We start from the raw sequence: 14,428 nt of genomic DNA on the forward strand, positions 1-14,428 counted from the left end.
CGATTTAATAATGTAAAAGATAAGAATCAATAAAAAACTGAAACAAAATTTAAGATTAAAATTAATGGAGAAGTTTAGCAGAAGGAAAAGAAACACATTTAAAGAAAGACACTGATCTTTTGGCAAATCTAAATAATTATAGGTTTAAAAAAATATAGGTCAGGAACAGAGTTAACCATTCCAACATGAAATCATAGACTGAAAAAAGTTATACTAAAGAAAATTATGCACTACCATATCCAGTGGCATTGAAAGGGAGGATTTGGTAAATAATTTAATAAATATTTCCAAGCTATTACAATGCAACATAATGCAACAGTAACCACAGCAAAGGTGATAAGGGAAAAAGGTGTATAATTCTTGAATCAACAATAAAACATCTTGTTTGATAATTAGGGGCAAGTATTCCAAAAATAAGTAACCTTATTTTAAGTATCACTGTACATCTAATGTTAATAATTTTAATGCACCGACAGTGTTTGTGATAAACAAATCCAGAACAAAATTGCCAGTAAGTAGATGCACTAAAAAAATACTATTGAACTATCAAACTCCAAAAAAAATCTTCAACTCAGCTGAGTTACGAAGAAGACCAATATTGGTTTGTGAATAATATTAAAAAGATTGGTTTAGAATATGGACTGTTCAGTCAGCTTGCCAAAGAGATTTGCAAGGATTATTGTCAAGTATTATCCTAGAGAAAGGAAAGGAAATTGAAGAAAATACGACACACAGAGGAAAAAAATAATCTAAAGTTGTAACCCAAGGCGACTTTTACACACCTCTGAAAGCATTTTTGTAGTGATGTTAAGGCAGCTCGAGAGAGCAGTACTGAAATAGAGATATTGCATTTGAGTGCCCTCAATATTTTTAGAATTTGCTAATGCACAAGAAGCAGCTTTGGGGCTCATTTCCCCACAAATAAAAGTTGTGTTTGGGATCCATTCATGTGATATGCTTTGGGGGTGTTTTCAGAGATATAATGAAGTGCTACATAATCTCAACTGCGCCCTGTCACATAAAGTTGGGTCACAAAAGCCTGAGAGAGTGGAAGCAATCAGGTGCTTTTTGTATCAGTACCACTCGTTTTTAACCAATTGCACATGACCTATATAAATACACTTCAGTGGACAACTTATTTGCTGTCCTACGAGAGTCCCTGGGGCTCATTGCCAGTCTGTTTTCTGTACTGAGGAGGCAGGATGACATCCAAAAAAAGCTAGCTAAGAGAAGAGAAAAGAAGGTTCGTTATCATTTCAAGAACCAAAGTCAGCTCTGTTTTCAGCATCAAACCACATTCTCATGTTGGAAGCAGAGAACAGAGGGAATGATAAAACAGTTCAGGAAAAGGAAAAAATAGCATCAAAAACAATGGGCTGCAAGACTTAAAAGGTGATGAATTAAATTAGGAATGTTGAAAATGAAAGGCCAAAGGCAAGATACAGAAAACCTATTGCAATGAAAGGATGAATGGTAAAGAAGTCACAAGGCCAAATATCAGAAGCTGATTAAAAAAATGCCATGAATTTAAAATAGTTTATTTTATTTTTAATGAAAAATGTGTAATGAATGTCACTGAAACATAATGAATTTCATTGAAACAAAAGGGACACCAAAACATCCTTAAGATCTTTAGATATTAACTGGAGGTGATAAATGTGGTTGATGGATGATTTTTGACTTTCCAGATATTCCTGACGTGCACAGGTCAACTTGTCGCTACCTTCAATGCTTTCACTTTGCAATGCACAAGTCAAAATGAGATGCAGGTCAGATACTAGTACATCTCATCCTGCACTCTAATTCTGGACTCATCAACAATGCAGTGGCAAAACCAAAGATCCTGATCTTTGGGGCGCTGATGTACTTTGCATCTGGACTCCTAACAAGGTTGCATTACGAGTACTTATATCAACACTGGGCTATTGACATACACATTTCACAGTATGAAACATGACAACAACTATTTCCTGGTTATTTTGCTTAACTTGAGAAACCCAAACTGGCACTTTGAGCTGTCCATATGTATCAGATACTGTTTCAGTTTCAGACACACTTTAGGGGACATCATTTATATAAGATTCCTTTTGGGACATTGCAGGGAAATATGAGTACATTGTTTCAGAACCATTCATCAATGGTCAGTTCCAAAGCAACAAGGTTAAAATAGAGCTGTGTACTGGGACCCCATGCTTGCTAGTTACAATCTATCGTCAGCTGCTCGAAATGCCTCCATGGGCAAAATCTTTTTTTCTTTCAATGCCACCAATTCTTTGATGGCCAACAATTCCAACCCTGATTCTGATCAGACATCTGACCACCAGGGACCCTGCCACAATAAAACGATTGCTGTCCCTAACAACACATTTCCTTCCCTCTCCAACTGCAGTGCTTAAGGAAAAAATAATATCACTCTAACATCCCTGAGACATCAAAGTTACTCATGTCTGTTGTATGTAAACAACACTACAATCAAAATACAGTTGGTGGTACTCAAGCTGTGATAATATCACATATGGACACAAAAAGCTGAATTAACTCAGCGGGACAGGCAGCATCTCTGGAGAGAAGGAACGGGTGACATTTTGGGTCCGGACCCGAGATGCCTTTTGCGTCTATCTTCAGTTTAAATCAGCATCTGCAGTTCCTTCTTACACGTATCACATATCTTTGATTGTGAAATCTACATTTTCAGACGATATTTTGTAAATGGATAGTCTAGAGGATAAATAGACAGTTTTGGATGCATAAATTAAATGGGACTTAGATAAATCTGTCTAGATCTAGTTTAGATAAGTCTATATCTGCATACAAACATGTACACGTTAAATTCACGACCCAACTTCTAAAATATGGAAACTTTGTCAAGTTAAATTACAATTTGAATCAGCTAAATATTCATATTAAGCTTCTTTCTTGTGGCAAAAAAATAAGAGAGCAGAGAAAGTAAGGTAAGAAAGTAATTGTACGTCAATGTTGAAGTCATACTCTGGACTGGTTTGAGAATGTTGATAAGAGTTGAGATTTCTGACAAAATCCTAGCTAGTTACCTACTCATACGTTATAAACATGTAAAATTGCTTAAACATAAACAGAATTGATGGCTACATTAAATCCTCGCTAGTTGTTACGATTGAAAACAAGAAATTAATTTGAGATTGCTCTTTGCTGTAATTGATTGAATGCTTCTTGTCTGTCTCCAACAGGAACAATGCAATACAATCTAGCATCAATATCTAAAGTAAAGAAATTAGTTGTTCTGAAACCAATCATTAAAAAATATCACAATATGCTACCAGGTTTTCTCCATCCGAAGCCACTAAGATTACATAGACAGGATTGTGAGATTTTCATGGTTGGGTGATCAATATATTCATATTGTACGTAAACAGCAGCCAAACGTTTGACCATGATCAAAAACGGGGTGGGAGATTGCAACCTTCACTTGGCCCGCCCTGTTTCGACGAATGCTATCAACCTGGTGTGCACAATGAAATAATATCAAATAGAACAAGTTGTCCTACAACTTTTGGCTGTGCACGCCATACGCAAGAAGAAGAGAAGATGATCAAAAACAATTTTTTTTGTGCAAAATCTGCTAAAAATATAAGGCTTTATTAACTTTCAGTTAACATTCATATCTTCAACAATGGTTAGAAGCACAATCTTTTATATTTAGAAACTACGTTTTCCAGTTTCTAGGTTTTCTAAGTTTTACAGCAAACAAAATCTGATACAAGATTCCTGCTCTCTTAGCATTAGTCCCATTCCTCCAGTTAGTTCCTGCAACAGATTCTGCCTCATATATCCATCAACTCTCGATTCTCTTAACACCTATGCGAGGTAATTAACAGTGACCAATTAGCCTATCAGCCACCGGGTCTTGTGATGAGGAAAAAAATCAGACCCCAGGAGAAAACTCTTTAGGTCACAGGGAGAAGACGTAATACTGGAATCTGTAGTAAAATGCATCATACTGTGCTTGCAATTTTATTCTGATGTTTATTCTAAGGCATACTCTCTTATTTGATAGAGGAAAATTTAATTAAATAATTTACTGTCACATTGACCAAGAGAACAGACTGGAGGAAGCAATGTAGATAAATTTCAAATTGTATGCATTTGACTCAGCTAGAACAACTAAACTGATAATTAAAATGTTAAAAAATCCATTCAAAACCAAAGCCAATATCACAGTCTGGGATTCATGTTCATTTTGAGAAAGATAAAAATGATAACTTGATTAACTCAGTTGAGGAAGACAAGTCCTGCTGTGAACTATTTTATTTACAACGTTGCACAATCTCTTATCCGATAATGGTGTCAGACATTTTTAGCCAACATTTCTGTACAAAATCAATATATTGCAGATACTAAAAACAGAAATGCTACAAATTACTCAGCAGGTCAGGCTGTATCTCCAGATGGAAAATTAGGGATAACCCCAATGACCTTTTTTCAAAACTCAGAGCAGTTGCTAATGTGAAGTCTCCTCTACAATACGGAATGCAAATGCAGTTTGGGTGAACACTTTGCAGAATACCTCCAGCTTTGAATGTGACCCAAATTTAGTTACCTGTCACTGTAATTTTCTACCTCAATCCCACTTGAACCTCTTTTCCTTTAGCCTCCTATAGTCGAATTAAGTTCAACATAAGCTCAAGGAACAACACCTTCTCCAACGAGGCACATTATCGCCTTCCAGTCTTAACTCAGAGTCCAACAATTTCAAATAATCAGCGTCCCAGCAGACGTATATACAGCATTTTAACCTCTTAAAAATAACCTGCTTCTCTCATTTATAAATTCTCTGGACTGACATTTTGCAATATAATGTCTCTCGTAAATAATTTCAGTGCTCAAATTTGCTTGACGTTGATCCGTTTTATTTTGAAACATGTCTTTAATTGGAAAAAAACAATATTCTTATTTTATTCACCAAACAAATGCAAGCCTAAAATGCCAGTTAAACTCTAGAGGTATGCAGAGGATGGTGGCATTAATTACCACATTTACACTGCAATGGATCTAGCTGCTCTCTCTGCCGAGAATGATTTATGTTCTGACATCTCCTGTGTACTTTTCTGTAAGACTGATATTGTTCCAGCACACGTTCAGATCATTCTCCATGCAATTCCATAACAACATCACTTCTGCCCTTCTGCCATCAAAAGCAAACATTTCTACCACAAATGATTAAAATCCAAAGCTGAATTGTCCTTATGAGGAACTGAATGCTGCTGTGCACGAATGCATATATTCTGCAGACTTATAAATATCTTTAATATTTTAAATATTTGAAAACTGTGATAAAAGATTCTCGTCATAGTCACTTAAACTGACCAACTAAACTACATGGTGCTCGAGTTGATTACACATTTTCACATTTACTTTCGTGGCTCAATGTCCATCAATTCATCAAAATCTTACCTTCAAGTTCACATAGAGGTCATCAAATATTCTGTCTGCATTAATTGTCAGGCAATAGATGGGATGGCAGGTGGACGAATGATCCCTGAGAGTCAAAAGAACCTGGATAGGCTGGCGAAGAATGGAAGAGATAACTTGTCTGGAGTCCAAGTTTTCAAAAATGTTTTGTTGTACATGAATTTACATGACTCATGTGAGTGGCACATGCATGATTTGGAGTGTCCTCTGGGTACTCCAGTTTCCTCCCACATCCCAAAGTATGAATTAACCCTAGTATCGAGGTGAGTGGTAACACCTGGGGAGAATTGTTAAGAATGTAGGCGGAATACAAAATGCGGTTAACACTGGATTATTGTCAATGGATGGTTGGTCGGCATTAACTAAGGACCTATGTTTGTGCCGTATCTCACTGTGATGTTATGATACCAGGATTATTAATTCAGACACACTTAAGGTTTTACCTTTCTTTTACCTTTACCTTTCTACTTTTCATTAATATTTATTTATACCCACATGCAAAAATGCAACCAAAATCTGGGATTTTAATCTTCATGATTCATAATTTATATCAATTTATCTTAGGTAAATTCAGGCACCTTGAAAGAATGCAATTTTTCCAAAGGTATTGAGGATCACTATCTACATTTCATAAATATTTGCTTCAGACCATCCAATAAACTCCAGATTTAAAACAACCACATGAATGACCACAGTAAGAGGAAACTTAAAATAAAGTTACTGCATCAAGAAAAATATGTTACTAAGAGCGAAGAAACTCTCATGAACTGATGAATTCCAGAGTATTTACAGCTACTGAGTTGCTTTTGTGGTAATTTACTGTTGGTTAAGATGTAGAAAATGCAGCAAACATGTTGCATGCTGCAGGCCTCTGTCAACATCATAATATACATTGAGGGTGCAGAGAAGATTCACCAGAGAGTCATTGAGTCATACAGTGTAGTCAACCCAACTTGCCCACATTGACCAACATGTCCCAGCTACACTAGTCCCACTTGCCTGTGTTTGGCTCATATCCCTCTAAACCTGTCCTGTCCAGGACATTTCAAAGCTTTAGGAACAGGGGTTCCCAACCTTTTTCGTCCCGTTTACCCCTGGCAACTTTAATAGCACATAACAATGTTATTTCACTTTTTTATGAACAACTAATGATGAACAGATACCAGAACCAAACACAATCAGTCAATGAGAAAAAATATGTACAAATCCAGAATCAACAAATTTACCCCCTGGGTAGGCAAAATTTACAGCTAAATTTACCCCAGGTTGGGAACCCTTGTTTTAGAACAAGTGGAACACTTTTTGAAAGTAGCCACTTGGATTATACAGGAAACATATCAGAAAGGCTGGGCAGCACAGTGACACAGCGGTAGAGAAGCTGCCTTACAGTGCCAGAGACAACAGGAGCTGTCTGTACAGAGTTGGTTTGTTCTTCATGTGAGTGCGTAGGCTTTCTCTGGATGCTCCAGTTCCCTCCCACATTCCAAAGATGTGCAAGTTTGTAGGTTAATTGGCTTATGTAAATTGTCCCTAGTGTGGAGGATAGAACTAGTAAACGGTGATTGCTGCTCGGCACGGACTAGGTGAGCCGAAGTGCCTGTTTCCCGACTATATCTCTAAACTAAGGCATTCTGCCAATAATCCAAGAGTGAATGAGACAATGAGAAAGAGAAGAAATGCTCCTTCATCATATTTGTGCTTTTAAAAACAACATTTATTTGTTGTTTTATACGATCATCTCTTGCTTCAGCTTCTAATGTAGCAGCAGAACACAGCTCCCAATGATAGAGCAGACTTGCTTATTTTTATGTTCAAATTTTACTATGTTCCTTTCCTCCAACACGACCTTGACTTCATAATGTTAAAAACAGCTTTTTATTTTCCTGCATGAAATGATCGTTTTACCTGCCCCAGTTTACATTTTTATAACTTAGTCCATATATTGTATGATTTGACTGCCAAAGCTTGATAATACAAATTCATGAACAGAAATACTATTTTGGAACAATTAATGCACCAGTACTGACTTACTTATTAGCACCCGATCTTTAAGTTAGATGAATGCATTTAATGCATTTTTGCATTCTGTGCTCTGTAGCTAAGGTAATGGGAGACTGGTATTGACATTTTTGAGATCAGTTCCAAAATATTACAATTTAGAAAGTCTATGAGTCTTTTAGAGTAAGGGTGCCAGAATATTCCATACCATGAGGTACACCGGTTAAAGGCTACATTTTCTGTTGGCTGCATTGATCTTGTGTTTTATAACTGCAACCTTGGGCTTTTATATCGCTTATTTACATCAGATTGTGGTAGAATACTGTCACAAAGTCATTTACACAGTCACATGACTAAGTAACGACTGTTTAGCCTTCTGGCCGAACAGTAAATGATGAGTCTACTACAATCGCTTGTGTACCCAGAGTTGCTAACACCTAATTCAGATTCCATACGGCTGACCACAACTCTAAAGTTAACCTCCAAGAATGACAGGCATTAGCTGGGAATACTGGTCTCTTGGTAAACAGCCCCTTGTTTTAAACCTGCTGCTCTGTTGTTCCCTGGTTCTTTTAGATACTATTGTATGTGTTTACAGAAACTGCAGATACTGTAATCTTGAGCAAAAAAAAAAAAAAGGAACTGCGGGTCAGGCAGTAACTGCGGAGGGAATGACAGACGTTGTGGGTTGGGACACTTCTTTGAACGGATTGAGGGGAAGAAAGCTTAAAAAGAGAGGCTGGGGTGATCAGCAGATGGGTGGAGTAAACAACAAAGGCTTGAGGTGCAAAGTAGAATTAAGGATATTAGATAAGGAAGAAGATGATAGGGAATTGTGGGACACAGGGATGGGAGATGAGCATACGCTAGAAGGGGAAGGAGCAGAGTAACTGGGATAGTGGGAGATATTTGTGCATACCAAATGCGGAAGTGTTAGGGTGCAGGGGAAAGGGGGATAAGTGGGGTGTGGTATTTATTGATTCTAGCCAAGTGGAATATGAGGTGCTCTTCTTCCAGCTTGCATATGCCTCACTCTTGCAATGGGGGAAGCCAAGGACAGAGAGAAGGGTATGGAAATGGGTAGGCAAGTTAAAATTATTGCAAACCAGAAGCTCCAGCAGGCCTTGGTGGACAGAGTGCAAGTGTTTATCGAAACAATTTATCGCCTAGTTTAGTCTATGCTTAATCTTGCCAATGTAGAGCACATCTACTACCAACCGAATGACCCTACAGCTACCTGGACCTCACCTTCTCCCACTTTGCCTCTTGCAAGGACTCCATCCCTTACTCTCAATTTCTCTGTCTCCAGTCTATCTGGTCTCAAAATGAGGCTTTCCACTCCAGGACATTTAAGATGTCTTCAAAATTTAGTAAACATAGCTACCCCCTGCTTTATTCCCATCCCCTTGGTAGCCCTTCCATCAATATTTCAGCCCCCGCTTTATATTTCATTCTTCCTCTTCTTTCCTGATCTGATACCTTTTGTTTCCTTTTCACCTATAGCCATCGTCGCTTATTCCACACATCTGCCAATCACCCTGCACCCCCATCTATATTCACATCACTCACCAGATTTTGTTCCACCTTCACCTCTCCTTCTCAGTTTTCTCCCCCTCTACTTCAATCAGTCTGCAGAAGGGTCCTGATCCTTTCCTTCTGTAGATGCTGCCTGACATACTGGGTTCCTCTACCAGTTTGTTTTTCGTTCTTTGTATGGGTTTAGTTGGTTTGGAGCCATTGATCGCAAAGCATCCCAAAACACTGCCAGAGTACATCTGCTAAACTCACTTAAACTGGCCATTGGAATATTCTGACTGCAACTGAAGATCTCTCTAGTTCCAACTTTACTGGATCTAAAGACCTACCTTAGTTTGCAGGGTCCAGTTTCATAAAGCCAAACTTGAATCATTCTACGTGACCGATCATGAGAAATGGTGATCAGTATAACTTCTACTGTATATTATTTTTTTCATGTAAAGCCTGAAAAAGGATATGGACATTTTTTCCACAAACTTATCATGCTCATCATCTGTTTCAGAAAATTTCTTGATGTCATTTTCAAGACGCTTAATTTGCCGCTCCATAGCATCCAAACTGCTCTTGAGGTTTTGATCTGAAACTAAACACAGAAATAAATTCAAATAAGAAAACAAATCCACCTCAGAACATTTACAAAATTGCCAAATATACTTTCATCTATTACTAGTAATATTTACAGATAATAACTGCAATTCACTCAACCATGTTTGGTTATATGATTAAAGAGTTTGTAAAATATTTTAAAAAGTTGATGTTATTTGGAAGATAAATTTCAGTCACTCATTTATTTATGGCCTTCATTTCATTGAGTTTTAATTAAATGTTTAATGATACTTTCATTAAAAAAAAGGTATTTGTTAACTTAGAGTTAATAGGTCTCAATAGGTCAGCAGTACTTCCTGTACATGGAAATAATCTCTGAAGTCCAAATTTGTTTTTTATGAATAAATGTTTACAAAGCCAGATACAGTTAATCTAATTATTTAGCTGTTGTATGTTTCTGTGCGGCATTGAGTGTAAATACCTAGAAATCATGGTGCAGCTTTATAAATCTTTGGTTCGGCCACATTGGGAATATTTGTGCAGGCTGTTCGGCTTGAGACGGTGTAGAAGCGTGTATGCCCAATACTGACAGATTAGAGGGAATTAGTTATTAAAGTATGGACAAATTTGGATTGTTTACTCAGGAGCATCGAGGGTGAGTGGATACCTGATAGAAGTATTTAAATTTATGAGAGACAGAAATAGGTGATTGATGAGAGTAGGGCAGTGAATGTTGCCTACATGGATTTTATTAAGGCATTTGACAAAGTTCCCCATGGTAGACTGATCCAGAATATTAAGATGCACAGGATTAACAGTGACATGGTCGGATGGATTCAGAACATGGAACAGGAATGGGCCCCTCGGCCCACAATATTTATGCCGAACATCATGCCTAGCTAAACTAGACTTATCTGCCTGCGCATGACCCATAATCCCACTATTCACTGCACATCCAAACTAAAAGCCTCTTAAATGCCACTATCATATCTTTGGTACCACCACCTCTGGCAATGCATTCCAGGCCCTCACCACACTCTGGATAAAAAAAAAACTTGCCTTGCACATTTCCATTAAACTTTCCCCCTATCACCATATAACTATGCCCTTTAGTATTGGACTTTTCCATCCTGGGAAAAGGGTTCTGAGTGTCTACCCTATCTATGCCTCTCATAATTTTATATATTTCTATAAAGGCACCCCTCGACCGCCGACATTCACGAGAAAACACTCAGTCTATCAAGCCTCTTCCTGTAGCCGAAACCCTCTAATCCAGGGAGCATTACATTAAACCTCCTCTGCACCCTCTCCAAAGCCTCCACTTCTTTCCTGTAATGGGGCGACCAGAACTGCACACAATAGTCCAAATGCGGCCTAACCAAAGTCCTATATAGCTGCATCGTGACTTCAACAAAGCCCCCACAATCTCCTCTCTTGTCTCCCTCTATAACCTGGGATAGTTCCCATCAGGCCCTGGGGACTTATCCACTTTAATGTTCTTCGCGATGTCGTAGAGCAGCATTTCTCGTAGTTGGCTGATTTGTTCTTTTCATATCTTTCTTTCATTTGTTCTTTGTACTTTTTTATACCCCTAGCATCCTTCTCTCCTGACTCTCAGTCTGAAGAAGGGTCTTGATCCAAAACATCACCTAATCCTTTTCTCCAGAGATCCTGCCTGACCCATTTAGTTACTCCAGCATTTTGTGTCAATCTTCAGTTAAAACTTATGGGGTTGTCATCTCTATCACCAAATTCCAACCACCAGGTTGCTCAGAGCACAGCAGCGCCTCGTCCGGTCATGAAGCAGCCTCAATGCAAGAGTCCCGGGCCGTCGGAGGTGGCCGGGCCTCGGGTCGAAGGCGAGGAAGAAGCGTTGCGCCGCTGCCGTGAGAGTCTCTGTGCCAAATTCATCCTGGTGACCGGCATGGACCAGGCTGCGGCTCGGTGCATCCTGGAGGACAACCAGTGGCTGCTGGAAGTAGGTACCAAGCACTGGGTAGAAGCCGTGGAAGTTAGTGGCCTTCAAATGGGGGTGGTTGGAGAAAGCATCCTGCTTGCCTGCTAGATTTTCACCCTTACTGTAACTGCAGGAAAAATGTTCCCAATGTTGGAGGAGTCCAGAACCAGGAGTCACAGTTTAAGAATAAAGGGTAGGCCATTTAAGACGGAGATGAGGGGGGAGGGGGAATAACAAAAATAATAATCACCTGCTTCTATTGGAAGAAACTTGGAAAAGAGGAGAGCCGGGACAAATCCTGGCATGTAATAAGCTGAGACAGTTGTAGGGGGATTTTGATAAGCAGATTGTTGGACGAAGGCAAGAAATGAAAAGACCGAAGGTGTGAGACAAAAGAATTGAAGAGTTATGAATTACGAAGTTCAAGGAAGGAATGTAGGTTGAATGAGAAGGAGAGGGGCAAAATAGGTGTGAGTCAATTTGGGGCACAAGAGAGGGAGGGGTTGTGTGGGGAAAGAAGGCAGAGGTGTGGGGGAAGAGTGGTTCGTAATTAACTAATGTGGAGAATTCAATGTTCATAAAGTTGGGTTGTAAGCGACCCAAGTGGAATGAGGTGCTGTTCTCCCATTTATGTGACCTCACTCTGGTAATGGAGGAGGCCCAGGACAGAAAGGTCATTATGGGAATGGGAGGAGGAGTTAAAATGATTAGCAACTGCGAGATCCAATATGCCTTGGTGGATCAAGCACGTGTTCAGCGAAATGGTCACTGAGTCTACGCTTGACCTTAAAGAAAGCAGTCCTTCCAGATGAGACCGAGGTTCAAGTGCACTTCCTCTCACCTCATCTGCTGCAACTGATGTTCCCGATGTGACCTCCTGTCCATCAGTGAGACCAAGTTTTGACTTGGCGACCATGAGAAGGACAACGTTTAAAGTAGATGTGTGGGGTACGTTTTTTTTGCACCAAGTGTGGTGAATGCCTGGAACAGGCTGCCAGGGCTGGTGGTGGGGGCAGATACGATTGTGGCATTTTAAAAAACTTTTCAGCAGGTACAAGGATATGCAGGGGATGGAGGAATATGGATTTTGTCTTTGCGCCATGTTCGGCATGACATTGTGGGGCGAAGGGTCTGTTCCTGAACTATGCTCCACGTTGTACAGTCCCATCGATATACAGGGAATGGAGGGATATGGAGGAGAGTAGTTTAACGGCATCATGTTCAGCACAAACATTATGGGCTGAAGGATAAATTCCTCTGCTGTCTTGTTCTATGTTCTATATATAAAATATATATATATGGTCTAATGATATCTCTCTTGGCTATATCTAAAATTTGACAGACTTTATTCCCTTTGTGCAACCAGCAGTGAGAATAATGTGTAGGTTTAAAATTAAGTCCCTCGCACATATCATATCTTATATGGTAATTCTAAACTTTATATGGTAATTCTAAATTTGAGGTGACATCACTTCTTTCCATGGAAAAAAAAATCTTGCGGCTCCCAAATTAATCAAGATTAATTAATCTCTAATGAATCAGTGACCTTAAAGAAATAGGCGAGGTAAACATTGTAAATATATTCCAGAACTCAGACAAAGCCAGCATGTCATGGGAGATCAATTAGTACATTAATAAAGGCACACCAAAGAACAGGCAGCAGTCTTGCTATTACATCTTTCACTGTTTTATTTTTTTCACATCAAATTATGCCCTTAATATGTGACTATTCTAAGTTTCTTTCTATTTGTACATGAAACAAAATAAAATGTAAAACACAAGAAGAAAAATTTGAATTAAATAATACATCAATAAAATGATTCTGTGCATCACATCTGATTTGTTACTTTGCAGAATAGTAATTATTACTAAATGTAGAGGATCCCAAACTGAATTCACTAACTATGAGTTAATTTCTCATTCAAGTCATATATGTAGAAAGCACGAGGCAGAAAGAGACACAAATCCTTGGTGAGATTTCTGCCATAATTCCTTGTGCACCAACTGAGAACGCAGCGGCAGTGTTTTGTCACAAGGGCTGGAGTAATACAGTGGGAGGACATGAATAGGCCATGTTTCCGGTTGGGCCATTCTTCGGACTGGTTGTGAGGGAGGATGGGGAGCTGGAAGACTACAAAATTCAAGATGTCAATGTGAGCTACCCTGCTCACAATGAGTGTCTATGTCTGAATTTTAAACCAGCTGTCGAATGATGCAGGGTGCTACGGATCAAAGATACGCCTCTACGGACAGAGCCCAGCCATCATCTTCAAAACCTCTGCAAGAACTTTGTTTGATATTGGCAATCTCAGCAGAATTTGTGGCCCTCACATATAATGGAGGCTTTTTTTCCTCATGTTGCTCTAGTGGCTGACCAATTTTTGTTCAAATCAATAGATGGACTGAAAGGTTACAAAAACAAGAATGTATATAGTACTTCTATTATTTTGTTACAAAAACGGTAGTTATACAGAAGGAAGCGCTTTTAAATCTCTCTCAGCATTTGGGTTGAGGTGTGGATGGAAGTTTCTATTTCTAATCAACATCCAGCGACTCGGTGCAAATACAAGTGTGGGTAGGAGATGAGGAATGAATGCGGCCCCACTGATGCCTTGTGGTTGATTACTGTGGAAACTGTAAACCAAAATACCAATAAAACCAACATTCACACCTGATAAACATAATTTAAGCAATACATTTCAAGGCAAATGAAATACCATTCCTGCAAGGAATCAATATCTTAAAGAGGGAAGAGTCAAGAATCACGGAGAGAATAAAAACAAGTAAAATAAAAATCTCAAAATGTAAGGCATGTCCATATAACTATTAAAATATCCCTTCTTACTTGTATTATATGTGAAAGATATTGTAACTTGCATGAAACTTCCTGAGCTAATTATATGTTAATAGAAGCTGACATTTTGCGTGCTTCTTTTCCCAATA

General features: G+C 38.8%; 1 protein-coding gene across 4 annotated transcripts in view; it reads right to left on the bottom strand.

Moving 5' to 3' along the window:
- The window catches only part of diaph2 (diaphanous related formin 2), a 624,067-nt gene that overhangs the window by 205,201 nt on the left and 404,438 nt on the right, over positions 1–14,428 (bottom strand). For all 4 annotated transcript variants that reach the window (XM_033030391.1, XM_033030390.1, XM_033030392.1 and 1 more), the window contains one exon: positions 9,441–9,565. In XM_033030391.1, coding sequence (XP_032886282.1) covers positions 9,441–9,565 — 125 coding nt within the window. The remainder of the gene's footprint in view (positions 1–9,440; positions 9,566–14,428) is intronic.

Source organism: Amblyraja radiata, chromosome 12 (genome assembly GCF_010909765.2).
Source record: "Amblyraja radiata isolate CabotCenter1 chromosome 12, sAmbRad1.1.pri, whole genome shotgun sequence".
Taxonomy (NCBI): Eukaryota; Metazoa; Chordata; class Chondrichthyes; order Rajiformes; family Rajidae; genus Amblyraja; species Amblyraja radiata.